Source organism: Chlamydomonas reinhardtii, chromosome 8 (assembly GCF_000002595.2).
Source record: "Chlamydomonas reinhardtii strain CC-503 cw92 mt+ chromosome 8, whole genome shotgun sequence".
In the NCBI taxonomy this organism is placed as follows: Eukaryota; Viridiplantae; Chlorophyta; class Chlorophyceae; order Chlamydomonadales; family Chlamydomonadaceae; genus Chlamydomonas; species Chlamydomonas reinhardtii.
This window is the reverse complement of record NC_057011.1, coordinates 541,873-567,226: the sequence shown is the minus strand read 5'-3', so window position 1 is coordinate 567,226 and position 25,354 is coordinate 541,873. Positions and strand designations below refer to the sequence as shown.

Below are 25,354 nucleotides of genomic sequence, written 5' to 3'. Positions count from 1 at the left end.
TGAAGTCGCTGCGGACAACATGCACGCCATTCTTGTTGTACAACTCGGGCGGGGGAGAATGCGCACCCACGAACCCATGCCACGAACACGCATGTCACATTTGCGCCATTCTCGTTGTTTGCGCTTCTTATTGACTGTTATATCAGGTCTTGCTCGCAAATGATGAGTCAACCACGATAGCACAAACGATGGCTGCCCTTGCGGGGCTAGCACTCCACGCGCTGGTGGGCCTCTGCACGCTCCACAGCGCGCTAGCTCAAGATGACGCACGCCCAATGAGGTTTACGTATGACACGTCAACGTCGGTGCCAAGTAACCACTCGCACATTGGGTTGTTCCCCCGCGGAACTAGTGCAGCTGAGGAAAACGAGCTTGACAGGCACGGCGCGCAGTTCACTTCAGCTGTATTCATACACCGCTTTAACTCGGTCATGGGCAACGTGAGCCTGCGCGCGGACCTGTACCGAGCAATCGACCTGGTCATGACCTCGGTGGACTTGCTGCCGCGCACGTTTCGCGGCGTGCCAGGCTCCTCGGACTTGCTGGCGGGGCACGGCGGGGGCTCGGCGGCGGAACGGACCGTCCTCAACTTGACGCTGTCGCTGTACGCAAATGCCAGCGGCCGCTTCCCGCTCGAGGCCGCCGGCGTTCGCAACATGTTAGCGGCACTGGGCCAGAGCCTGGCGGAGCTGTCGGTCGGCTCCTGCCACTCCTACCTGCGCCGCCTGGTGCTGGCGACGCTGGTGCGCCTGCAGTTGCGCATTCATGTGCCCGGCATGCCGCCGCGCGACGCCGAGCTCGCGGCGCAGCTGCGCTTCAGCCCCGACACCGACGTGCTGCTGTTCCGCATCTACCGCATCTTGTACGCCAAATACCGGCAGGGCGCGGCCGCGAAGGGCGCGATAGAGTTCCTGCACATCTCGAAATCGGGCGGCACGTCCATGTGCACCGTCGCCGACGCCAACGGTTGCTCGGCGGAGAGCACCTCCAACTTCGGCAACTGCATGGTGCGGCGCTTTGACGACCGGCCTCGCTGGGTTAGCGCCACTGCTCACAACGAGACGGCGCCGCTGGACGGCTGGCGCTGGTACTACCGCTATCTGGTCCGGAGAGGGGAGCGCTCCTGCGAGTACAGGTGGGGCTGGCGGTGGGGCGGGGCGGGGGCGGGGGCTTGGGATGGAGCTGGGAGCGGCGACGGTGGGTGACAGAGGCTGGTGGGCGCTGGAGGCTGAAGGAAGCAGGCTGGGGCGTGGGTGTGCCGGCGTAGGAGTGTCACGCGCATATGGTAGGGCCCCGCAGGAGGGGAAGAACATCAGCAGCAGCAGCAACAGCAGCAACAGCAGCGAAGGAGGTCGGGAGCGGCTGGGCTTGTCTCTCAGCGCAGCTGCCCTCCCACTTGCAAGCACCTGGCCCGCCCCCGCCCCAGCGCTGCGCCCGCTCACCGCCGCCGCCTGTCCTGCCTGGTCATGCCCTCCCCCTCCTCCGCCTCCCCTCCCTCCCCCTCCCTCTGCCTCCGCCCCCAGGGACGAGTTCATGCGCCGCAAGCGCTTCACCTTCTACTCCAACGAGTTCGCGGTGCACGGCGGACTGGACGACCGCAGCTACTGGGCCAACGGCAGTAGCACCGCCAGAAGCGGCAGTAGCAGCGGCGCGGACTCCGATGCGGCAGTAGCAGCGCGCGCAGCAGGGGCAGCTGGGGGGGCGGCCGGGCCCACCTACGCCTCGGCGCACGTGTGTCCGCAGTTCCTGAACGTCATCCTGCTGCGGCACCCGCTGTCGCGCCTGGTGTCACACATCAAGTGGATCATGAAGGTGCGCCTGCGCGTGTGATGGTTGTTGCTGTTGTTGTTGTTGTTGTTGTTGTTGTTGTTGTTGTTGTTGTTGTTGTGTGTGTGTGTGTGTGTGTGTGTGTGTGTGTGTGTGTGTGTGTGTGTGTGTGTGTGTGTGTGTGTGTGTGTGTGTGTGTGTGTGTGTTGAAAAGGAAACAACAAAACGAGGCCCGCCCAGACGGCGCGACGGAGTTACTTACGGATACCTACCGATACCGAGCGTCTTGTAGCCGCGTCGACCCCGGTAGTCATACTTACCCGCACAAAGCCTGGAACCCCCCTCGGGCGATCGACGAACGACCTGACCCCGAGTGGCACCCATATGCATTGTATGCGCCGCGCCCTGGGCGCGCTACAACGTTGACCCAGCACGCCTAATGCCCTGATTCCCGCCCGCTGGTCGTAGTCGAGCTCACCTACGGGTGATAGAGGAATTGCAGGCACAGGGGCGGCAGCGAGCAAGTGTCACGAGCAGGGAAAAGGGCGACAGCGATGTTAAGGGCGGCGTGCAGCAAGCAAGCTAGGACACGCATCCCAGTCCCGGCCCGCTAATGATTGCGGGAAAAGAGAGCGAGGCTGTGGTCGTCGAGAGACTTATAAGGAGTCATCGGCTGCATGGGGTCAAGTCGGCGGGCGTCGGTTGCGGAGCACTAGAAAGCAGCGAACCCCCGGAACTGCTGGACGTGGGCTAGTGTGTGCGAGTGTGTGGCGCCGTGGGCTGGCGGGAGCTGGCCTCCCGCTCCCCACTCCACGGCGGCACCGAGGCTAGGCATGCTCGCGGCCGCAGTGGCCGCGTCGGCTGTCCGAAACCAGCCCCCCGGGGAACATCCATATACTCCCCTGAAAGGAAAAGCGCGCCGTAGTGTGTCCACCAGTCCACGGGCTGGGCGAGGGGCGGGCGCATGGTAGTGCTGCGCCGTACACCGCCGCGACAGTACGTTCGTAACAAAGCCCGTCGATGAGGAGAGTCATCATGTAGTCATCATCATGTGTGTGTGTGTGTGTGTGTGTGTGTGTGTGTGTGTGTGTGTGTGTGTGTGTGTGCGTGTCTGTATTGAAGAGTAAAGGGAAAGAAATGATGCATGTGGAAGCGGGGCAGGGGAAAAGGGAACGCGCACCCGTGTGTTTGAAAACATACACACAAGTGTGTGTAGGTGTTGTGTGGTTGGGGTTGGGAGTATATCCTATGTGTTTATGTAAACGCGCATGCGCGCACCTATCGAACAGACGCGGGGGAGGGTTCAAAACACAGCAAGGCCGCCACGTGCGTATGCCGGCACACGTGTGGGCACGAATGCGCCATCACAAGACATGCTGCCGTATCCCCCTGCCGCCGTAACCCCCTGTGCGCCGTACATCGTACCTCACCCACGCTCGTCCAGGTGTACCGCACCGAGTACGGCAAGCTGCATGAGGACTTCTTCCGCGGCCGCGACGCGGCCTGGTGGCGCCGCTTCGCGCCCGCCGCCGTGGACAACTACAACATGCGGCTGCTGCTGGGGGAGGGCGCCTACTACGCGCCCATCGGTGAGGGCTGTGTGTGTGTGTGTTCGTGGTGGCGGGTGGGGTGCGGTGTGGGGTGGGGCGAGATGGGGTGGGGTGGGGTGGGGTGGGGGGTTGAGCAGGAGGACGTTTGGAGGATGTGAGGAGAGTGGCAGCGGGATGGCAGGAGAGAGCCCCAGCAGAGCGCCAGGCACATTGGTTGTGCGCCAGGCAATCACATTGGTTGTGCTGCCTGTGTGGATAGAGGAGGATTGTACGAAGTGGACGGCGGGGACGGGAAGGAGCAGAACGGGGTTGGGACGGGCGAAGGCGCGATGCTGCAGGCTCCCCACACATACACATACACATATACACACGCTCCCTCTCCCTCCCCCCTCACTTCTGCGACACCTATGAATGTAACCTCCCGCCCGCCTCTCCCCCGCAGGCAGCCTGACCGCCGCGCACCTGGCCGCTGCCCGGCTGGTGCTGCTGGCGTACGACGTGGTGTTGATGCTGGAGGCGCCGGACGTGGACGAGCTGTGGCTCAAGCAGGTGGGGGAGTGGGGGTGGAGCGGGGGGTTGCATTTATAATGCTTCAGAGGAAGGGGGGAGGGGGGGGCAGCGGGGGGGGGCAGACAGCTGCAGTGTGGCAGGGCGGGCGCGGGGAGGCGGGTGGGTGGGCTGGGCGCGCCACGTGAGGGTCAGGCTGGGGCGGGCGGGTGTGGAGGCTGGTGACCACGTGTGTATTTGTGTACGCCTAGTCAGCGGGTCACAATGCCACTGCTCCCGTACGTGGTCCTCCCCACACCTGCTTGTACCGGGCCCCGGGTACGCCGCACACGTGCGGGCCACTGCCGCCAACATGGCTGCATGCCGCTGGTCCGCCCCTCTCCCCCAAGACTGATCTGCTGCAACAACCTGTCAGCATCACCTCGTCTTAAGTCATCATGCTGCTGGCCTCCCCCGCGACAGGCGCTGGGCTGGCGCGTGGGGCTACGCTCCGCCTCGGCCCGCGTGGCTGGCGCCCACAGGGCCACGGCGGAGATGATGCCGCCCGACCTGGACACGTTGATCAAGGCCAACGAGAACGACGTGCTGTTGTACAACTTCGCGTATGCCGTACACCAGATAGACGGCGTCATGTTCGCGGCGATGGCGGCGGCCGGTATCCGGCCGTACCATGCGTACGACAGCCTGGATCCACAGGACCAATGGGTCGGCCGCCGAGTGAAGTGCGGCTTCGTAACACGGCGGCAGCAGTTCCTGATCGCGATGAATGAGGATCCAAAGTCGTACGAGCGCTCGTACAATGGATCCTTCCCGCGCGTGCTGTCGCCCGATGAGCGCGTGCGCGGCGCGGCGGCGGAGGTGGCGGCGGCGCTGGCGGCGGCGGGCGCGAATGTGCAGGCTGACGGGTCTATGGTGGCGGCAGCTTGGCAAGGCGTCGGGCAGGGCGGCGACGACGACGATGAGGAGGAGGGGAGGGCAGGTGGCGGCGGCGGCGTGGGCCGGCGGCGGCGGCACCGGCGGCGGTCGGCGGCGCGGCGGAGGATGGTTGAGGGCGAGGAGGCGGCGGCGGTGAAGGGCAGGGAGGAGGCGCACGCGCATGAGCGGGTTGCAGCAGGCAGCAGCGCTGCGGCAGTGGGCCTTGGTCCCGGGGAGGGCGCGGGGAGAGGGGGGGCTGCGGGGCGCGAGGGCGCCGGGTAGTGTGTCCGTGTGTGGCATGTGTGCGGGTGCGTGCGCCTTCCCTGTGCGTGCGTTTATACGCTGTGTGATTCAATGTGTGATTCACTGTGTGTTTACTGTGTGGTGTTGCATGCATGCGTGTGCACATGCGTGTGGTGGTGCCTGAACTGCCTGTGGGTGAAGCGTGGCGTGCATGGGCAGCGAGCGCGCTTGGACTCGGGACCAGCCCACCAGAGGAGCGGGCTGACCGACAGACACTGAGGCACAGGGGTGGGGTCGGGCGCTGACGTGACATAGCACATGGATGCATGGCGTGGTACGGGCGAATGGGTGAAAGCTAGCGTGCCAACTCGAGGGGTGAGACATGAGGACAACTCGCAGGACACGCACGCAAAACAGCACGGCGGGCCGGGCTTGCGGTTCACGGGCTTGCGGTGCGCGTGTGCAGGTATGATATAGGTGTCATGCGCCGGTGCAGGTGCGATGGCAAGGGTAAGGGGCAGGTTGGCGCAGTCCGGTAATGTGCAACGTGTACCTCAGTGCGCTGGTGCACTTGTGGCAGTCTGCTGTGGCAGGTCCATGGACTTCCTTGATAGGAGCCTCGTAGTATGACGTTTGACGATACGCCTTGTGAGGAGCCTCGTAACATAAGGATTGACGAGAGTGGTTTACTGACAGCTGCTGCTGCCTCCCCCAGCTGCAGATTGCAAATGCGGGCTTACCAGCCCATTTCCTGTCTGTATGTGACTGGTGTCCACGGTGGAAGGCACGGCTGGCGCGCGAGGGGCAAGCACGCAAAGCCCACCACCCCAAGCGGATACACGCATGTAGGGTGCCCAGTCGAGGCCGGAACACCGCTTTCAGAGGCTAGGCGAAAGGAGGCGCTACATGTCACCCCCCCCCCCCCAGGAGCTGGGTGCCTCCACTTGCACAACTCGCCTGCTCGTGCTTACCTGTTCAGTAGGATGGATGCATAACACTTCCCGGCACTCCTGTGCCTAGGCTTGTGGCGTTGAGGCACAGCGGTGGGGCTCTGGCGGGTTGAGGCTTGGCTAGGACTCACTGTGCGCGGAGTCACACGGACTTTGCCCGCGGGAGGGTTTGCAGCAAAGTCGGGGTTGGTGGAGCCAAGTTGGGCCCTGATAGCATGTGATGGCTCGGCGTCTTCGAGTGCTGGGACTGTCCCCTCTGTAACATCCGCATTCATAACACTTAGCCAACGCTCCGCCTACTGCAATGGAACGTCAATGGGGGGGGCTGTGCGCGTTCAGGGGTACACGGGGGACGTTCGGGACAGTCGTTGCGGATTCGTGGGAGAGGACAGTTCGTGCGGGATATGTGCGGCAGGCACGGTAATTGATGGGGGCGCCTGAAAAGACAGATGAGCCAGTGCAGACCGTGGGAGTTGCCGGGCGTCTTCACATCGCCCTTTCTCTTGTAAATAGGCGTCAGCACTGCGGTTGTGAACTGTTCAGGGAAACTTTCTTGTCCGTCTTGCGCCCGCCAGATAAGCTTCTGTTTGCCTACACGTCCACGCACAGAACTTGGCACCCCCAGGCATAAAAGCATAAGTCATTCAAACCAAGAGCAGGACCTGCCGGACCCAGCCATCAGTCAGCCACTCAGTGACTCAGCCCCTGGGCCAGCTCTGCGCACGCCCCCACACGGTACTATAAGATGCACTCCGGCCTCCGGGGGTCCCGCTGTAGGTTGCAGCGAGCTGCACACACAGAAACACATGACACGGCTGAGGCCAGTGCTGCTGCCGCCTCACGTCCGCACCACGTTGAGGCTGGGCGCACGCTGGTTGCACACGGGGCAGCGCTGCCCGCGGCCCTGCCCCCGCAGCCGCTCCCAGCATGGCGAGCACAAGCAGTTGTGCACCAGCAGCGAGCAAGCGCCAGCAGCGTTGCTGCTACTGCCGCCGCGGCCTGCGCTGCTGCTGCCACTGCTGCCGCCGCTGCGTGACGGAGATGGTGGCGGCGGAGGCGTGTGCAGGAAGCCCACGGTGGCGGGCGCTGCCATGCAGGCCACACACATTCCTTGAAGCCCGTCCGGCCGCAGTTCGCCGCCCGCCACAACACCGCTACCGCCCGTTGCCTCCTCCATCACCTCCCTTGCGCCGCGGTCCCCCTCGGCTGCACTGCCGCTGGCCTGCCATGCCCACCACCGCCAGCCGCTGCTGGCGTCACCCGCCTGCCCGGCCTGCTGCTGCCGACCCGGCAGCGTCACCCAACCGCCGGCGTCCTCCTGCCCATCATCGCTCTCGTTCTCATCGTCATCGTAGTAGCGACCGCCGTGCGCGGCGCCGGCCATGGTGGCGCCCATCTCGCTCGCGACCTGGTTTGCCCTCTGGACCAGGAACATCACCGCGACGCAGAGCGGCAGCATGATGAGCCCCCGCGTGAGCAGCGACAGCAGAGCCATCGCGCTGGTCGCAATCGCACCGCCTGTAATAAAAAGAGGCAGGAAGTCGAGGAAAAAGTTGGAACGCTGCCTCGCTTTGGGAGCCTTTCAAAGCTGGCCGTTGCCCATCACCCGACCATGTCTGCAGCAGCTCATGTCCTCACCTGAGCCGTTGCCCACTCGGCGCGCGTGCAGGAGGTCCGAGCAGGTCCGAGAAGGCGGGAAGGACCCAAGGGCCGGCTTGAGTGCTGGCACGCTGTCGTTTCCAGCTGTTTGTAGGACCTCACGGGTTTTATATATCGCGGTAATTTACTTGCAGACCGGAGAGCAAAACGGAGCCTGAAACGGTGCTCACTAACTTTGCATTGAAGCGCCCAATTGCACCAGGCTCATGCTGTCAGCTATACTTATGTTGTAGCGTGCTGCAAGTACTACGTATCTGCACCTACTACTAGCCTTGTTAGCTGGATCGCTGCCTTGCACCAGCACCAAAACTGTTCGCGGTCTGCCGGGTGCCACTCACTCGGGGCGTGCCCATACACGCCGCACCGTCCAAAGACCAAACCTTGCCTAATGCTTATACATGACATATGTATGTTATGACTTGTTGTTTTAAGCCATGCCGCGGCCTGCCCGCCCGCCGAGCTCGCGAAATGCAGCGACATGCCCCGACATGGTGCACGAAGAGCTGCTTTTAGCCATCGTAAAGCCTTGATTTCCCATTCTTATAGCCAAAAGTAGACATGGCATCAGTTATGGTTTAAAAAAATGGCTCGTCGAGGGACCTCGGTCGCGAAATTGCCGGTCGGCAGAGCCTCACATTTTGCCCCGGGAAACATTCCAGTGCAATATTGGGTATCTAAATAACAGATTGAGTGAGTTACTGCTCTCTCCAGCACAGTTTGGCCCGATCAGACCGACACGCCACACGCGCCCATCGGGCGCGGTCGGGCGCAGGGCTGGCGGGCCAAAACCTGCTCATATCGACCTCAGGCGAACGCGGACCGCCCTCCCACTTGGCCAGCAAGCAAATAATATATATGCGAAGGTTCTGATAGCGTGGGTGATGGCATGGGGGACGTTTTGGCCGTCAGGAAGCCCCCCTGCCCACCCCCAAGAGGGGGCCAGGGCCGTACGGCACTGGGGGTACCGTCGGAAAAGAAATCTGACACGACAGGTGTGTTCCGGGTAGCACCTGTCAATAATGTGACTGGTGTCCACGGTCGAAGGGTGCCCCGTCTAGGCCGGAACACCGCTTTCATGGGCTAGACGAAAGGAGGCGCTACATGTCACATCCCCGTCATCCCTCGCGCAGGAGAGGTCTAACGCTCGCCGCCAAACCGAGCGGGTTTTCAGCAGCATTGGCGCTTGCTTGATGTAGAACAGAAGGGGCCGGTGATGGGGCGCCAGCTTTCGGGAAAGCGGGTCCTACAACGGAGGAATTGCACCCGGTTTGGCATACGACCTGCGTCCTCGCCCCTGTTGCAGATGCCTACAGGATAGGCATGCGTGCGAAAAGGATTGACTGAATAACCCAGCATGCAAAGGCCACGGATTTTGCGACTATCGCGCGTCCCCATGCAGTGCTGCGAGTCAATTCGCGCGCTGGCGCTACCCATATTTCCAACTGACTTCCACAAGGGGAGACTACTTAAGTCCCACCCCGATTATCAAAATGCAGGTAGGTAGGGGGGATCGGGGGCCCACTTTGCTGAAGTCAGCAGCGCACTTGCAGGCTTCGGCGCGGGCGATCGGAGCCCTTCCAGCACAGCGCAGCGCACCGCAATGAGCAAATTCACTTTCACTGAGCCTGACTGAAGATCTGGCGCTGTGGGCAGAGCTTAAGTCCCTGCGGCGGGAGCCTCGCACCTTGGATGCCGGGCCTGCTTTTGTAACGCCCACAAGCAGCTGGCAAGGAGCTTAGTCTGTAGAATTGCGTCTCCCATGTGATAAGTGCGTGCGCAATTTGCCAAACCGCATAATTGCGCGTGCCCGCCCTGCTTATCTTTGCTTGCAGGCGCAGATGCAGCGCAGCGCTAACCGCGCCTTCGCGGGCCGCAAGGCTTCGTCCCGCATGGTGATGCCCGCTAAGGGCGTCTCGGGCCGCCGCAGCCGCACCCAGGTCGCCGCGCAGGCTGCCTTCAACAAGGTGCTCATCGCCAACCGCGGCGAGATTGCTGTGCGCGTCATTCGCGCCTGCAAGGAGCTGGGCCTGCAGACCGTGGCCGTCTACTCCACCGCTGACAAGAACTCGCTGCACACGCTGGTGCGTTATCGACAGCGCAGCCTACGGGCGGGGGCAAGGCCGGAGGGGCACGTCGGGGAACGCAAAGAAGGGGGACGGGTTTTGGGCACGTGCGAGCTGGGAAGGCTTCCCCGCAAGCGCGTCGGCCGACGCGGCACGCACGGACCCAATAGCTTTTGCCTGGTAAGCGGAAGGGGCAACGTGTTAGCATTGCATGCACGCGAGGGAGTAAATTGCAACACCGGGCGGGTGGCACGAGCGTTACATGAAGAGGCGGGCGTTGCGTGCCCGAGGCGGCCAACGCACGGCCCCGTCGCTCAGCGCCCGCCCCCTTTCCCGCTCTCCCACCCCATGTAAAACTTCTTCGACCGAAGCCTAACCCCCTGTCGCTGCTTCTTCTCCACCCATCCCCGCAGCTGGCCGATGAGGCGGTGTGCATCGGCGACGCGCCCTCCTCCGAGTCCTACCTCAACATCCCCAACCTGCTGGCGGCCGCCGTCAGCCGCGGCGCCCAGGCCGTGCACCCCGTGAGTGCGCCCCTGTGTGTCTGTAGGGGTCTGTGTGTCTGTAGGGGTCTGTGTGTCTGGGTGTGTCTCAAAGGCGTCTGTGTTCCACTGCTAGGGGTGCTGGGGCTGTGGGGCGCTGGGGCTGGGTTGGGCCCGGGTCAGGGCTGTGGCTGGGCGGCTGGGGCTGTGGCTGGGCGGCTGGGGAGAGGAACAGGGGACTGGGGGCGCAATGCGTTAAGGCGGCCATACCGCTGCGTATCACGGAGCCCTCGACACACGTAACAGCGCTCTCACCCACCGTAACACCTGTGCACCCCTAACTCCATGCCTGACTCCTCCCAACTGACGAAAACCTCCGCCCCTCTCCGCCCCAACCATCCACTAACTCCCCAAGGGCTACGGCTTCCTGTCTGAGCGCGCCGAGTTTGTGGAGATCTGCACCGACCACGGCCTGGAGTTCATCGGGCCCAAGCCGCAGCAGATCCGGCTCATGGGCGACAAGTCCACCGCCCGCGACACCATGAAGGTGTGAGGGAGGTGGAAGGGCGTGTGTCGGATAAATCGGATATGGTGCTTGAGTATTAGGGTGCTTGGGTGTTTTGGGTGTGTGACGGGTCGTAAATGGTAACTGTGTGCGGCTGTGGGGCCGGGTGCGTATGTGTGTGTGGACACATACTGCCCATCAACGCCCACTGCTGAACCCACCCCACGTCCCCCTGCTCTCGCCCACCCCACGACGCCGCCCCTGCAGAAAGCCGGTGTGCCCACCGTGCCCGGCTCCGAGGGCCTGATCCAGGGCGACGCCGACGCCATTGCCAACGCCCAGCGCATCGGCTTCCCCGTCATGATCAAGGCCACCGCGGGTGAGGGGTGGCGGGGGAGGGGGTGGGAGGGGTGGGAGGGAGGGAGGGAGGGGGTGGGAGGGAAGGAGGGGGAGGGAGGGGGTGCGAGGGGAAGGGGGTGCGAGGGGAAGGGAGGGGAAGGGGAGGGAGGGAAATGGGGGAGGCGGAGAACAGTGGGGACAGCAAGGGGGAGAGGAATGGGGCGGGGGCGGCGGCTGAGAATGGGGCAGCTTCGTGTTGTAGCTCTGGCAGGTAAGGTGGGGCGCCATGGACACGGATGGGACTCATCTTCGGTCTTCAGTCGTTGGTCGTAGGAAAGCTAGGGGATGCTCTGCCGATACTTGCGTGTACGATATGGTGGTATGGTACTAGGCACTGACTCCCCTCTCTCGCCATGCCATGCCGACCCAGGTGGCGGCGGCCGCGGTATGCGCCTGTGCACCAAGGAGGAGGACCTCATGCCCCTGTTCAAGCAGGTAGGAGGGGGCCGAGGAAGAGGGGAGCGGGAGAGGGGAGGAGAGGGGAGGAGGGAAGAGGGAGGGAGGGCCGGATGGAAGGGCCGCACAGAGGAGGGGAGGTACGGGACACACATGAACACGCCTGGAGGCACGGTCCTGGCTTTGGGATTAAAGGGCAAGGAGCAACTGATCTGGCGGACATTAGGAAGGGGAGTCGGCGAGGCTCATGCATGGCAAGGACAGGCTACGCGGCAGGCAAAAGGGACACCGTGTTGTGGAGGCAGCCTCCAACTACCACAGCACTCTTCCAACACGCACCACCCCTCTCCCCCACCCCGCCTGCCCACCTGCCCACCTGCCCACCTGCCCACCTGCCCACCTGCCCACTCCCCACCCCCACAGGCCCAGCAGGAGGCCGAGGCCGCGTTCGGCAACGGCGCCGTGTACATGGAGCGCTTCGTGCAGGACCCCCGCCACATCGAGTTCCAGGTGGGGACGTGTATTTCTGTGTGTTGTCATTGTGTGTTTGTGTATGTGTGCGTGTGTGGGGGGGGAGGGGAAGGGGGAAGACCAATGAGGGAGGAGATGCAGCGTGCTTGTTGTGTGTGTTGGGAAAAAAAGGAGGGCAGGAGACGGAGGGGAGTGGAAGAAAGGATAGGGGGGAGTGGGGTAGTTTGCCCACGCAAGTACACCAAGACCTCGTGGCATGACGACAGGATATGTGCTCGAAACAGTTGTCGGCCAACTCGGCTAGGACGAGTGTGACTAGCTGCGGCCGGTGATTGCGTCACCTTCACACCCAACTCACAACCCAACCCCTCCCCCCCAGTGCAAGTCCCGCTTCCATCTCTAATACACACTGGCCTCATGCACGCATGGCTGCCCCTGGCTGCGCCCTCACCTCTCAAATAACCATGAATGTAACCCCACGATGCAATCCCCCATCCCATCGCCACACAGGTCCTGGCGGACAAGTACGGCAACGTGGTGCACCTGGGTGAGCGCGACTGCTCGGTGCAGCGCCGCAACCAGAAGCTGGTGGAGGAGGCGCCCTCGCCCGCCCTCACGCCCGAGGTGGGGCGGCAGGGATAGCTGATGGAAGGAGCGGGGGGAGGGGGAAAGCGGGGGGTTGTAGAATCCAGCCCAAACTTATCCAGCTTACAAAGGCTCGCATTTACACATTTACGGTGAGGGAAGGGAGGAGGGGGGGGGTTGAAGATCGACCGGGAGCAGTATGATCATGAGCGGCTGTCGTCATGAGACAAGCGGTACCAAGGACCGGCCGTCCGGGCGGGGAGGGGAGGGTGGGGTGGAGGAGGGAGGATAGCGATGGAGAGCGGGTCTCGTGGAGTTGAGCTTAATGAGTGAGTTCGAGGTGGGAAACGGAGCCTGCATCCAAGCCTCGAAAACCATGCCACCCGCAGCCACGCCACCGCGCTCCGCCGTCACACTCGACCACCACCCATCTCCTCACCACCCCCTCACCACCCCCCAGGTCCGCAAGGCCATGGGCGACGCCGCGGTGGCCGCCGCCAAGGCCATTGGCTACGTGGGCGTGGGCACCATTGAGTTCCTGTGGGAGAAGAAGGGCTTCTACTTCATGGAGATGAACACCCGCATCCAGGTGAGGCCGCGTGTGCGTGCGTGTGGCGTGTGTGTGTGTGTGTTTCGGGTGATGGGGAGGTGTTTGTGTGGGGTGGGGTGGGGTGGTTTGTAGGTTTTGACTTGTGGAGGTTGGAGTGGGGATTGGGGTTTCCTGACCGGGGCCTGTCAGCAGTGCACGCGCTGCCTGCCGCTCCCGCACGGTCAGCCGTACAACGCCTGCCTGCCACTTCCGCACTGCTCTCACTGCGCACCCCCTCCCCATGCCAGCATGGGTCCGATTCCGTGGCCTACTTAGCGTTTGCGCGCGTCCATTCCCGTCGCGGCGGCCATAGCATTTAGGTTCCTTTGCTTTTGCCTTGTGCCTCTCACCTCGCCCTCCCGTTTCTTGCTATGCATGGATGTCTGGACGTCACGCGGCGTGGGTTCCAATGCCACGCCGCAGGTGAGTACACGCCGGGGTATGTAGGAAAGCTATTAGGGCAGCGAGCGTCCGTAGATCGCGACTAGTCGCGCGTAGTAGTGTCGCCGTGCCGCCGCGAACTTAGGTCGTGTCAGGCTATGCAGCAGCTTTATATCAAACGGGAACACTACTTCGGAGGGTCTACGCGCTGGAGCTGGAGCTGGAGCTCGGGCTGGAGCCAGGAGCTGGTCGACATCGTCGGTAACGCTTCATGTTCCGCAAGATGGTCTACCGTCTACCACTTCCTTAACTAATCATGAATGTAACCCCCCCGCGATTGACCGCTGCGGCTTTGGCATGTGGGGGATGAGCCCTGACCCGGCGATTCCGCTTAGTCCGCCATAGTGCGTAAGCGATGGCGGACTAAGAACCCACATGCCCCGGTCCTTCGGCATTCGGTGGCCCGGCATGGAAGCAAGTACGTGGCAGCTCTGTGTATGTCGCGCCGGGTGATTCCCCCGACATCCGGGAAGCGCACGGACCTCTGCAATGCCTCAAGACAAGCCAAGAACCACCAGTCCGCTGCTGCTCTGCGTATGTCGGGCCGGGTGATGCCGCCCGATATCCGGAGCACAGCGGCTGGTGCGCACGAAACCATCCATATCATAGTAATGGCGCCGACATCAAGACCGACTACATGTTCCGTACCGTCCAGCGCCTGTGCTTGTGCCTGTGCCTATGCCTGTGCCTGTGCTGCCGAGTGCCGTTCACTGCCGCCCCCAACAGGACGGCCGCCGGGTTTCCAGGGAAAACACACCGTCCACGCGGCAAAGGATAGCAGGGCACCCCACCCACCTGCGACTCTCTGGGCCACCACCCCGTGGCCCGGAGAGTTGCGTGGTGGTGGGAGCTCTTAGGAGCCCCGCCACGCAGCCCCTAGTCCCCCTCCCCATGCCAGCATGGGTCCGATTCCGTGGCCTACTTAGCGTTTGCGCGCGTCCATTCCCGTCGCGGCGGCCATAGCATTTAGGTTCCTTTGCTTTTGCCTTGTGCCTCTCACCTCGCCCTCCCGTTTCTTGCTATGCATGGATGTCTGGACGTCACGCGGCGTGGGTTCCAATGCCACGCCGCAGGTGAGTACACGCCGGGGTATGTAGGAAAGCTATTAGGGCAGCGAGCGTCCGTAGATCGCGACTAGTCGCGCGTAGTAGTGTCGCCGTGCCGCCGCGAACTTAGGTCGTGTCAGGCTATGCAGCAGCTTTATATCAAACGGGAACACTACTTCGGAGGGTCTACGCGCTGGAGCTGGAGCTGGAGCTCGGGCTGGAGCCAGGAGCTGGTCGACATCGTCGGTAACGCTTCATGTTCCGCAAGATGGTCTACCGTCTACCACTTCCTTAACTAATCATGAATGTAACCCCCCCCCCCCGCCCTCCCGGCGCGCGCGCCTGCTGTACCATCACCTACCTACGCCTCCATTTCTCATTTGGTCATGAATGCAACCTCCCGACCCACCCACCCCATTCACCCACCCACCCACCATACCCACCTGCCCGCCCCCAGGTGGAGCACCCGGTGACGGAGATGATCACGGGCGTGGACCTGATCCAGGAGCAGATCAAGGTGGCCATGGGCGAGCGCCTGACCTTCACGCAGGAGGACATCCAGTTCAAGGTGCTGGGGGGGGGCGATGGGTGTGTGTGGGGGGGGGGAGGTTATACCGAACTCAATGGCATAGAGCGAGGATGGGGCAGGATAGCCGTGCAAGGGCAACGGAGTGCTGATAGCAGAAGTTCACTGGGGGTTGCGGGTACGAACTGTTGACGCCAGGGGCGGGACTGGGCCGCAGGGTTGGGGTTCCTACTGCATAACGGCACACACTCAGAAGCACTCCTCCTCAGAACACACACACACACACACACACATACATACACACACACACACATATCATCAGATCTCACACCTTTTCACACCCTGTCACGCGCTCTCCCCCACAGGGCCACGCCATCGAGTGCCGCATCAACGCCGAGGACCCCTTCCAGGTGAGAGCGCGCGAGTGAGCGTGTGTGTGTGCGTGTGTGTGTGGAGGGGGGGGGACGTGTGGGTGTGTGGGTGGGCGGAGCCGGGGGTGGCGGGCAGCAAGTGCCTTCCACCGAGCGCACGAGTTCGCCTCGTCCCGGACCTGCCAACGCACCTCACGCCAACCCGCTCATACCAACCCCTCCCCTCCCAACCCACCAACGACTACGTCTGCATCCTGTATCGCTGTTCCGACCATCTTCGCACCCCCTGTGCTCCGCTCGTTTTCGTTGGTTTTGGTTTGGTTTGGCCTGGTATTCACAACCCCTCCCACCCCTCCCACCCCTCCCACCCCTGCTCTCCGCCCCCCCACAGAACTTCCGCCCCGGCCCCGGCCGCGTGTCCACCTACCTGGCGCCCGGCGGCCCCCACGTGCGCATGGACAGCCACCTGTACCCCGACTACCTGGTGAGGCGGGCGGTTAGCGGGCAGGAGGCGGGGGGGGGGGGAGTGGAGGCGGGGGAAAGGGAGAGGCGGGGGGGGGAGAGGAGAGAAGGAAGGTGCGGGGCGAGGCGGGCGCTGTCCTGGAGGGTTCGGGAGGGAAGGGGGCGCGGGCTGGGGAGCTGTGTGGACGGACATGGCGCGGCGCGGCGTGGCAGGGTTAGGGTCAGGGTCGGGGCCGGTACCGTACTGTCAGTGTGGGAGAGGTGTCTCGCCCGAGCCCACCATCACACCATGAAGTCCCAGGCGCAAGCCGCACCTCCCCCTCAAAAGCCGCCTGCATACCGTGTGAGCTCCCCACGTGCTGTCCCCGTGTGCGCCCCTCCATGCGTCACTTCGCCTCACCCCTCCCCCTTGGCCTTGATGGGTTGAAAACCTGTCGTCTGCAGTCTTGCGTGCATCCTGTACCGCTGTTCCAACCATCTTTGCAACACCCTTTCCCCCTCGCTCCAGCCCCTACGTGTCAACCGTGCAACCCCCCCTTCCCCCTTCCCCCTCCCCGCAGGTCCCCCCGAACTACGACTCCCTGCTGGGCAAGCTGATTGTGTGGGGCGCAGACCGCCAGCAGGTGGGAAGGGGAGGAGATCAGAGCGTGTGTGTGTGTGTATGTAGGCCGTACGCGTACGCATGTGTGTGCTAGGGAGAGAATGAGGGGCGCGAAGGAATAGAACCAGCCGAAACCCGGACGCAATGGCGTGTGTATACTCATGCGTATTGGTAAGACCCGGCTCCGAGCCGCTCACTCCTCTCTCCACCTCCCCGCCCCCCACCCACCCCCACCCCCACCCCCACCACCATCTTACGCAACCCCATACATTCCTTGACTCTTGGGACCTATTGGGCTCGGGCACATAACCCCCCTCCCCTCCCCTCACCACTCTACCCTCACTCCCCTCACCACTCTCCCCTCCTCTCCCCACCCCCTCCTCTCCCCACCCCCTCCTCACCCCACCTCTCCCCACACACACACCACCTGCAGGCCATCACCCGCATGAGCCGCGCGCTGGACGAGCTGGTGATCACGGGCGTGCCCACCACCGCGCCCTTCCACAAGCTCATCCTGGCCACGGAGGCCTTCAAGGCCGGCGACGTGAGTGAAAAGACACATAGGGGGATGAATCGGAGGGGGGAGGGGTTGTAACTACCAGCCCAATCCAAATGGGGGGTGGAGGGAAGGGGGGGGGGGTGACTGGGGTTGGTAGGTTTGGAGGAGGGAGGTGAGGGTGTGGCAAGGGCGGCTTGCGGGGATGTTGGAGAATGCATGACTTCGTCACAAGTCCGTGTTCTCTCCTCCCGCTCTCAACCTCACCCTCCTCACCCCACCCACCCACCCGCACCCCACACACAGGTTGACACGGGCTTCATCATCAAGCACGCTGAGGAGCTGAAGGAGTCGCCGGGCGTGCCCAAGGTGTGTGTCTAGGGGTTCTTGTGAGTGCATTCTGTACCGCGTTCCTAACCATCTTTTCAAACCTCACCACGATGCTGCGTTGCCTCGCTTCCCATTCCTCCGCATCCCCCTCCCACCCCTCCCTCCCTCCCCTGCAGGTGCGAACCTACCTGTCTGACCTGGCCAAGAGCCGCAAGACCAAGACCGCCAAGTAAATGCTTGATCCAATACTCGACCTATAACAGCCTCGTGCAGTGTCGTGTGTTGAGCACTTGAAAGCCATGTTTGGCCCAGGCTGGGAAGAATTGGGAGGCGGTGGATGTGATTGTGAGGACATCAAGAGCAGCATAGCAGGGGCGGGTGCGAGTCGCTGGCCCCTCGCGGGACCTGCAGCAAGGTGGCAGGCAGGCAGCCTCGTGAACTTGGTGATAACCATCTTGCGTCGTGTGCGTTGATCTGTTCGCGAGTTGAGACGCGACGTGACGCGAGCCGTCAGGCGTTGTTCCACAACCGCGTGCTGATCAATGATGTGTGTGATAAAGCTGGCGTGTTTGGTTTTAGGGCACTTTCAGGGGCCGCGGTCGGAGGCGTGCGTGTGCGTGTGGTGTTTGCTGCCCGCGCGCGCTTCCAATACCCACCGTGGCGTTACTGGGGCCCTTACCAAAGCCAGGCCAGGAGCATGCCTGCAGCCTGAAGCGAAGGTGACGGACATGCTTGGAGAAGATGTGATAGCGGTGGTTGTGTGTTGATGTGTTGATAGACACGTGACTTGGTGGTGTGGTGAGGGCGCAAGGAAATGCACACGTACGCCTGGGGCCGGGGGGGGGGGGGGGTCGCGGCCGGTCCCGCCGGAAGAGGGCTCACACGCCAGAGGGCCTTCATGCCGGTGCGCCATTTTGGAGCGACACGCGCGGTCGCGCGGCGCGGCGCAGGCAACTGTAAGAACACGTACCGTACAGATGGCGACATCACCACCGCGCTAAGCAGGGGCGCGGGAACGCGCTTAGCGTCGCATCAGGTTCCCCTACAGAACGCAGTGCACAAAGGTTCCGTGTGTGTGGACGGCTGTTGGCTGTTGGCTGCGCTGTTCATGACACGAACGTGTCAGGCAGGAGCTGTTCGCATCACCGGTATCGCGCACGGTTACTTTCGCAAGGTCTGTTTGTTGTCGACCGTGCAACCGTGCCGCGCTGTCCGAGCAGGCACAAATGTCGGGCTGTCGGCACTTGCCCCCCGTTGTGATAGGAGGCCGCATGGTTCGTCTAAAAAGCATTCTCGGTAAGAGGTGCAGGCAACCAATACACCCCTGGCCAGCAGCAGCAGTATTGCCGCGGGTACGGTACCCAGCGTACCGTACCCAGCGGCGTATCCGTATGGGTCAGGCTGGGCCAGAGCCCGTGGAGGCCACAAGGGGGCACAAGGGGCAAGGGGGCAAGCGTGTGACGGCTGAAGTGCTGATGCGGCGCACACATGTCATTATTGGCTACCTAGTATAGGAATAATGACACTAGGCAGTGGAATATCGCGATGCAGCAGGGTCGGGCAGAACACGACCGGTCGGCCTGGTCAGCCTGGTCGGGCACCGTCGGTGCCTAACGGTCCAGGTCCCGCGCATGCTTTACACTCGCCAGGTCCTCAGGTCGTAGACTATCAGGCTCTTGATGCATATATGGCAGCTGGTCCAGTGGCCAACTTCGTGCCCGTCCGCGTGCGCTTTCGGTTGATGATGCTCCTCACAAAGCGGTTGTGGGTGAATCTGCAGGTGTGAAAACCATGGAGCGCGGCCCCGGCATGTCGTTTATACATAAGTTGACATAAGGGTTGGTGACTTGCGTGTGCGATACAGCAGGGTAGTAGCAACCTGCTTAAGAGCGGGGCAGCGAGCCGTAACATCAACGTTGTGACGAGTAACCGCGCAGCTTGTCACAAACACGAGGTGAGCGGGCCCTCGTGGGACGCAAACGCTTACAAGCCGAACTACTCCTTGCGATAAGCATGCGCAATGCAACAACTGCTGTTCAATCAAAGTGGTCATGCGGTGCCTGGCCGAAATTGCGCTGACACGGAACGCCGGTGTGGGTTCGCGCTTGCTGGGATTCAACAACTGCCAACTTTGGGGTTCGCGGGCTTGCCTTGCGGGGCGAAGGGCGACCGTGCGTGCTATCGACCCGACCTTCCCACACCGGCCACACCTTCCGCACCCGCCTTCCCTTCCACGCCTTCCCTGGTCGCATGTCTCGACGAGCCCTCTCCTACCCCCACTCGCAACAGGCTCGTTTGGCAGCCGAACTCTAGACCATGTCTCGTCACCACCAGCCCCGGGCCGGCTCGGCCCTGGCTTCATCCCTACTCCTGGCGGCGGCCCTGCTGCTGACCTCGTGGGCGGCAGCGCCCGCGTCAGCCGAGGAGTTCTCCGGCTGCCTGCCTTCCATTGGCCTGTCGCTGCGGCGGCTGAGCTCGTTCAAGTCGGGCAACTGGACCGGCACCACCTCCATGGAAGTCATGGACTACGACCCCTTCTCCAAGCTCTCGGCTGTGGTGGAGGCGCGCGCGGCGAGTGAGTTGCTTGCTTGGTGGATGCAGCAGTAGTATGGCACTACGGTAGTAAGGGAGGGAAGGGTTGCATACACGCCTTGGAATTTGCATCTGCTATCCAATAAGTGCCGATGATGCAGCTATGGGCATCCAGGGAGTGCGCGCATAGCAGCATAGCTTCCACCTGTCATCCCCTCGGTTGTCTGCGACCCTACCTGTCCCTATCTGTCCGAAGCCCTGGCCCCCTGACGCCCTTAATCCCCCCCCCACACACACATTCACAGGCGTGCTTGCGCTGCTGGTTGTGAACCACGCCGATCCCGCCAACCCCTCCATCCACCTGCGCATCAACGTTAGCTCCTCAGCCGGAGAGGGCGACACCGTGGGAGTGCCCAACAGGTGCGCGGCAGGGGGCGGGGTCAGCCCCGGGGTCAGGGCCGGGGCCGGGTTCAGCCCCGGGGTCAGGGCCGGGGCCGGGGCCGATGTGAAATGGCTGGGACAATGCGTGCGAACTGTGACCTTGCTCACCGCATCCCTGGACGCCATGCACCACCACTAGTCGGGTAACCGTACCGCCGCCCTCACTCGCTGCTGATCCCCAGCGTGGCTGTGTACAACGGCTACGCGGCGCTGTCGCTGGACGGCGTGCCCTCCACCGCCCCCGGCATCCTGCGCATCTACAACCTGGCCAGCGGTGAGGCTACAGGGGTAAAGCGGATGGTGAAGTGTGTGTGTGTGTGTGTGTGTGTTTGTGTGTGGTGTGTGTGTGTGTGTGTGTGTGACTGGCGTCCCTATCGCTCTCAAGTAACACGTGCCAAACCCGTCATCCGCTTACCATCAATCCAATGCCACCAGGCGTCAAGGTGGGCGAGACCGTTCTGCCCGGCTGCGCCATGCCCGACTCCGTGGCGTGGACCCGCGACGGCGGCCGCCTTGTGGTGGCATGCGAGGGCGAGCCAGCAACCCAGGTGCGGGCGTGTGTGTTCGTGTGTGTTTGCTGTGTGCTGTCCAGCAGACCCGCGGGGCACGTACGTGCTGTGCTAACCGGCAGCCTTGTGCCCCTCATGATATCCCTGTCCCGAGCACCGCACTTGCTTATCGGCCCTCTCAACAAACACACCGCACGACCATACCTCCACCCGAAACCGCCGCCCCACAGGAGGTCCGCGGCTCCGACCCGAATGTGGACCCCAACCCCGTGGGCGCCATTGCCATCGTGACCGCCACCCGCACCGGCTCCTTCACGCCCGTGGGATCCTTCCCCACCTACTTCTACAGCCTGAGCTCCAAGCTGCTCAGCTTCCAGGTGGGGTGGGTGAGGCCGGCCAATCGACAAGGAGGAGGAAGCATGCACCGGGCAGCGTGGAGCCGGCACGTGCCTCCCGCTCACCACTTACCTCCGAGACTGGGGCAAGTGCCCACCCTTTCCAACCCTTCCTAACCCTCGCTGCACACATGCATACGCACGCCGCACACGCTGCACACAGACCTACATCGACTCGCTGTCTGGCAAGGCCTACTCCACGCTTCTGGACAAGGGCCTGAAGATCGACCCGCGACTGTCCAAGTCGACCGCGGGTGCGTGCGCGCGAAGCCGCCTTGCCTTGCCCCGATGCTCAAGTGCTGCCGCCGCTGCCTCCTTATGCCGGCATTGCATGCTGCGTCCTTGTGCGTTATGTTTCATCCCGTGTCGCACTGGGCCAACGCTCGCCCCCTTCCCACACACACACACACAGGCCGTGACATCGAGCCTGAGTACGTTGCCATTCCCTCGGACCGCAAGAACCTCAACGCATACGTCACCCTCCAGGTGCGGCGTGTGTGTGTATGGGGGGGACGAGAGCTTCGGCTGTAGCCCCACGGTTGTACGGCGGTAGCACACGCCACGTCAAGTGGACCATACGCACCCCGCACGGAATGAACCTATGGCTGTGTTGGCGCCGCCTGCATTGTTGCAAACTGTTGCCTCCCCTGGTTGCACTGTATTGTGGACTGATGCACTGTTGTGGACTGATGCACTGACGGGTACGTACTCATGCCCCCCACAGGAGAACAACGCCGTGGCTGTGATCGACCTGACGGCGGGCCGCGAGCGCATCAAGTCCATCTGGCCGCTGGGCTGGAAGAACTGGTCCCGCCACGCCATCGACCCCTCCGATAGGTGAGCGCGAGCGAGGGCTGTGGCGGCATGTGGGGCCCCGGGGCCACCAGGATAGGTCTGCGTGAACGCTGTGTGGTGGCCCACACCCGGCAACAACGAACAACTAACGCGTCTAGCACCTCGGCGACTGAGCACCCTTCCTACCGTTCCCTCACCCACGTGCACCATGCTGCCGCCCACCTCCTGCGCCCCATGCCGCCCACCCCACCCTCTCAACCACTCACGTGCACCACCCCCACGTGTGCACACACGCCCTCAGGGACGGCACCCGCCTGCGCACCGTGCCCGGCCTCTACTCCTGGCTGCAGCCCGACACCATCGTGCACGAGGCCATCGGCGCCCGCAGCTATCTGTTCATTGCCAACGAGGGCGACTCCAAGTCTGAGTCCCTGTCCGTCAAGGACCTCACGGCGGCGGCACTGGACCCCGAGGTGTTCCCCAACGCCACAGCGCTGGTGGCGGTGAGAGCGAGTGCCGGGGTGCTGGGGGGCGGGGGCCAGGGGAGCTGCAGGGGTTGATGGGAGGGGTGGGATGCACGCCCGTGTGAGGGGCCGGGGGCGGCCGGCCCGGCACAAACCGCGGATAGAGGCTTGGAAGGTGTCCACGCCGCAACGCACGGTCCCGTAGTATCTAACCAGATAGACACACGCACACCCGTGCAATCGCACAGACACACACACACACACACACACACACACACACACACACACACGCACGCACGAACGCACGCACGCACACACACACACACACACGCACGTACACACATACACACACGCACGTACACACGTCAACACGCGTCGTGTCGTACGGTGCAGGACGCGGAGCTTGGCCGCCTGGCCATTGACCCGCTGTCGGGCCTGAAGAAGGGCTACGACAGGTCCAAGACCTTCGACAAGCAGGGGCCTTACGACAAGCTGTTTGCGTACGGCGGCCGGTCGTGGGCCATCCTGGACGCGGGTAACGGTGAGTTCGTGGCTGGGAGGCTGCTACTGCTGCAGCTCCGTGGGTGCGGGCCCCTGGGAAGATGGGAAGAAGGACCCGCTCCTCGAGGAGCTCGTGCGTGGATTGCGCATGTGCATCTGCATCATGTGTGGCATAGTCCGAATATGCCGTCCGTCGGTAGAGCCCTACTCACGAGCCTTACTGGGATGTGGGGTCGTGTAGCGAGCCCTGCATTGCTTGTTATTTAACGCCTAAGCTCATCACCCAATGACACCATGCAATCTCAACACTGACGCAGGCCGTGTGGTTTACGAGAGCGGCGACGAGCTGGAGCAGCTGACTGCCAACCACCCCGTCGCCTCGCGCTGCTTCAACTGCGACCGCGACCGCAACCTTCCGGACACACGCTCCGACAACGCCGGGCCCGAGCCCGAGGCGTTGGAGGTTTTCAAGCTCGGCAGCAGGTGGGCGCGGGTTGGGCTTGCACACTTGGGGATGCTGGGTTTGCATGCTGGGTTGGCTAGGTTTGCAGCGTGGCGGTTGGGTTTGACACGAAGTTGGCGCTCGCATGACCCTTGCTGCAACGGCCTCACCACTCCTGCTGCTCCCGACCTTGGCTCCCAGAGTCCCATACTCGCGCACTCCATCCCACCCCCACTCCCCCACACGCGCAGGACGTATGCGGCCATCGGTCTGGAGCGCATGGGCGGGTTCGTGCTGTACGACGTGAGTCATGCACGCGGGGGCGCGGGGGCGGGTGGCGGCGGCGGGCACGCATGTGCATGCGTGTGTGTACGGCGTGCGGCAGCCGGCGGGGCCACGGGGGTGGGTGCCCCTGCATGGTGGCACATGCAATTTCCCATCCTGCCAACCCCCTGCCCGTAACTGGACCCCACCTGCACAATGCGTTACTCCCATCAATCCCCAGGTGAGCACCCCCGCCAACCCCATCCTGGGCGGCTACGTCTACAACCGCAACTTCGACCCCGCGCTGGGCTCCAACGCAGCAGCCCTTGGCGACCTGGCGCCCGAGGGGGTGAGTGCGCCGTGGGGGTGCGGGGTGGCGCGGCGTGGGGCGGGGCGGGGCGGGGCGGGGCAGAGTGGGGCGGGGTGGGCGGGGTAAGGCGCGGGACGTTGCACATCAGAGGGAGTGGAGACGATGGGTCCCGGGGTCAGGTCCAAGCGCGCGGAAGCGTGTGTGTTTCGTGTGCCTGAGCTTGGGTCAACCCCCACCTCCCCGCCTCCACCACCCCCACACAAACACGCACGTCATGGTGCCCCGCCCATGCCACGCCGTACATGTGATGCACGTGTGCAGATCAAGTTTGTGGCTGCGGGCGACAGCAACAGCGGCAAGCCGCTGCTGCTGCTGTCCAACGAGGTGTCGTCCACCGTCAGCGCCTGGGAGATCAGCAACTGCTAAGAAAGGAGTTGATTTGAGGTGGAATGTGTCGTGGCGGCCTCTGGGTGATTACGCAATGCGCCTATGCCGCTTACTTGGATGGCAGCGACACCGACTGACCACAATGATGCAACGCACGCAGTGATCCGGTCATGCATTCACGTAATCTGTTGCAGCACTGAGGTTCATGACAGCGAGCCGTGCCTAGCCGTGCGTGCGCGATGGCGCCGATTCTCTTCCTTCTCCACTGATCCACTACCCACACGCACTTTCTTTTGTGCCGGATCAACCAGGATAAACGGACCACGTTGACGAACCCATTATCTCAACGGTTGTGATTTTTACACCATGGATTAGGGATGCACGGATTGCTGCAATCCAAGGCTGCAATGAATGTATGGGTGGCGGTGTGGTGCTGGCACGCATGCGGCTTGCTACGGTTGCGCATACGGTAGCCTTTCCTCTAGAAGCCGACACAATCATCTTCATCCAACACCATTGCATTGCGTGATTATCACGCTTGGAGAAAGGCAGGGACCTGGGTTGACTAGATGTGGGCACGACGTTACGTGAATGGGTGTCAGTGAGGTTGGACGGAACATACAGCAGGGGACAATGTACGGTATGCCGCAATTTTCTGGGGATTGTGAGGCAAACAGAGACCGGTGCGTGAGGACATTGGTATACGGTATCTCCTGCTGTGGTGTGGGATGCGAAGTGCAGTTATCCCCAGGGCGAGCTAGCCCTCGCCTGCTGCTGGCTAGTCCGCTGCGCCCAATCACCACAGCACGGGGTCGTGGCACGCTGTACTGCGGCAGAGGACACTTGCCAACAGCTGACTCGGGCAACAGCTAGTGCCGGCCGTGCTTCAAAGGCAAAGCATTATCCAAACGCGCAGCCCACCGGTCGCTGGCCCGTGCGCTCGAGAAAAGCACCCACCAC

The 25,354-nt window shown here is 63.0% G+C and overlaps 4 protein-coding genes across 4 annotated transcripts; 3 read left to right on the top strand and 1 right to left on the bottom strand.

Moving 5' to 3' along the window:
* The first annotated feature begins 154 nt into the window (after positions 1-154).
* Positions 155-6,206, top strand: CHLRE_08g359450v5 (uncharacterized protein). Its single transcript, XM_043064784.1, has 5 exons — positions 155-1,135; positions 1,524-1,812; positions 3,212-3,356; positions 3,760-3,866; positions 4,287-6,206. Exons 1-5 carry the CDS (start codon positions 432-434, stop codon positions 5,019-5,021), a joined length of 1,980 nt encoding a protein of 659 aa, XP_042921785.1. The 5' UTR covers positions 155-431; the 3' UTR covers positions 5,022-6,206.
* A 146-nt stretch (positions 6,207-6,352) lies between these two features.
* On the bottom strand, positions 6,353-8,144 carry CHLRE_08g359400v5 (uncharacterized protein). The gene is made up of 2 exons (XM_043064783.1): positions 7,571-8,144; positions 6,353-7,450 (listed from the first exon to the last, which is right to left on the bottom strand). The coding sequence occupies exon 2, from the start codon at positions 7,365-7,367 to the stop codon at positions 6,771-6,773; it is 597 nt and encodes a 198-aa protein (XP_042921784.1). The 5' UTR covers positions 7,368-7,450; positions 7,571-8,144; the 3' UTR covers positions 6,353-6,770.
* A 900-nt stretch (positions 8,145-9,044) lies between these two features.
* Positions 9,045-18,326, top strand: CHLRE_08g359350v5 (uncharacterized protein). Its single transcript, XM_043064782.1, has 16 exons — positions 9,045-9,087; positions 9,424-9,672; positions 10,068-10,178; positions 10,552-10,683; positions 10,909-11,020; positions 11,411-11,475; positions 11,860-11,946; positions 12,418-12,531; positions 12,953-13,081; positions 15,026-15,136; positions 15,460-15,504; positions 15,857-15,949; positions 16,488-16,550; positions 16,962-17,072; positions 17,331-17,393; positions 17,531-18,326. The coding sequence occupies exons 1-16, from the start codon at positions 9,082-9,084 to the stop codon at positions 17,585-17,587; spliced, it is 1,548 nt and encodes a 515-aa protein (XP_042921783.1). The 5' UTR covers positions 9,045-9,081; the 3' UTR covers positions 17,588-18,326.
* An 878-nt stretch (positions 18,327-19,204) lies between these two features.
* On the top strand, positions 19,205-25,300 carry CHLRE_08g359300v5 (uncharacterized protein). Its single transcript, XM_001702266.2, has 15 exons — positions 19,205-19,308; positions 19,644-19,929; positions 20,192-20,306; positions 20,510-20,601; positions 20,763-20,875; positions 21,067-21,213; positions 21,395-21,485; positions 21,644-21,717; positions 21,956-22,068; positions 22,328-22,529; positions 22,884-23,031; positions 23,309-23,474; positions 23,685-23,736; positions 23,939-24,046; positions 24,329-25,300. Exons 2-15 carry the CDS (start codon positions 19,671-19,673, stop codon positions 24,431-24,433), a joined length of 1,785 nt encoding a protein of 594 aa, XP_001702318.1. The 5' UTR covers positions 19,205-19,308; positions 19,644-19,670; the 3' UTR covers positions 24,434-25,300.
* Positions 25,301-25,354: the final 54 nt, after the last annotated feature.

Coding starts and splice junctions, on each gene's coding strand:
- CHLRE_08g359450v5 (XM_043064784.1), top strand. CDS start 432: ATGGGCAACGTGAGCCTGCGCGCGGACCTGTACCGAGCAATCGACCTG. Junction 3,357..3,759: donor CGCCTACTACGCGCCCATCG/GTGAGGGCTGTG, acceptor TCTCCCCCGCAG/GCAGCCTGACCGCCGCGCAC. Junction 3,867..4,286: donor ACGAGCTGTGGCTCAAGCAG/GTGGGGGAGTGG, acceptor CCCCCGCGACAG/GCGCTGGGCTGGCGCGTGGG.
- CHLRE_08g359400v5 (XM_043064783.1), bottom strand. CDS start 7,367: ATGTTCCTGGTCCAGAGGGCAAACCAGGTCGCGAGCGAGATGGGCGCC.
- CHLRE_08g359350v5 (XM_043064782.1), top strand. Junction 9,673..10,067: donor AGAACTCGCTGCACACGCTG/GTGCGTTATCGA, acceptor CCATCCCCGCAG/CTGGCCGATGAGGCGGTGTG. Junction 11,021..11,410: donor CATGATCAAGGCCACCGCGG/GTGAGGGGTGGC, acceptor ATGCCGACCCAG/GTGGCGGCGGCCGCGGTATG.
- CHLRE_08g359300v5 (XM_001702266.2), top strand. CDS start 19,671: ATGTCTCGTCACCACCAGCCCCGGGCCGGCTCGGCCCTGGCTTCATCC. Junction 20,307..20,509: donor ACCGTGGGAGTGCCCAACAG/GTGCGCGGCAGG, acceptor GCTGATCCCCAG/CGTGGCTGTGTACAACGGCT. Junction 21,486..21,643: donor ACTGTCCAAGTCGACCGCGG/GTGCGTGCGCGC, acceptor ACACACACACAG/GCCGTGACATCGAGCCTGAG.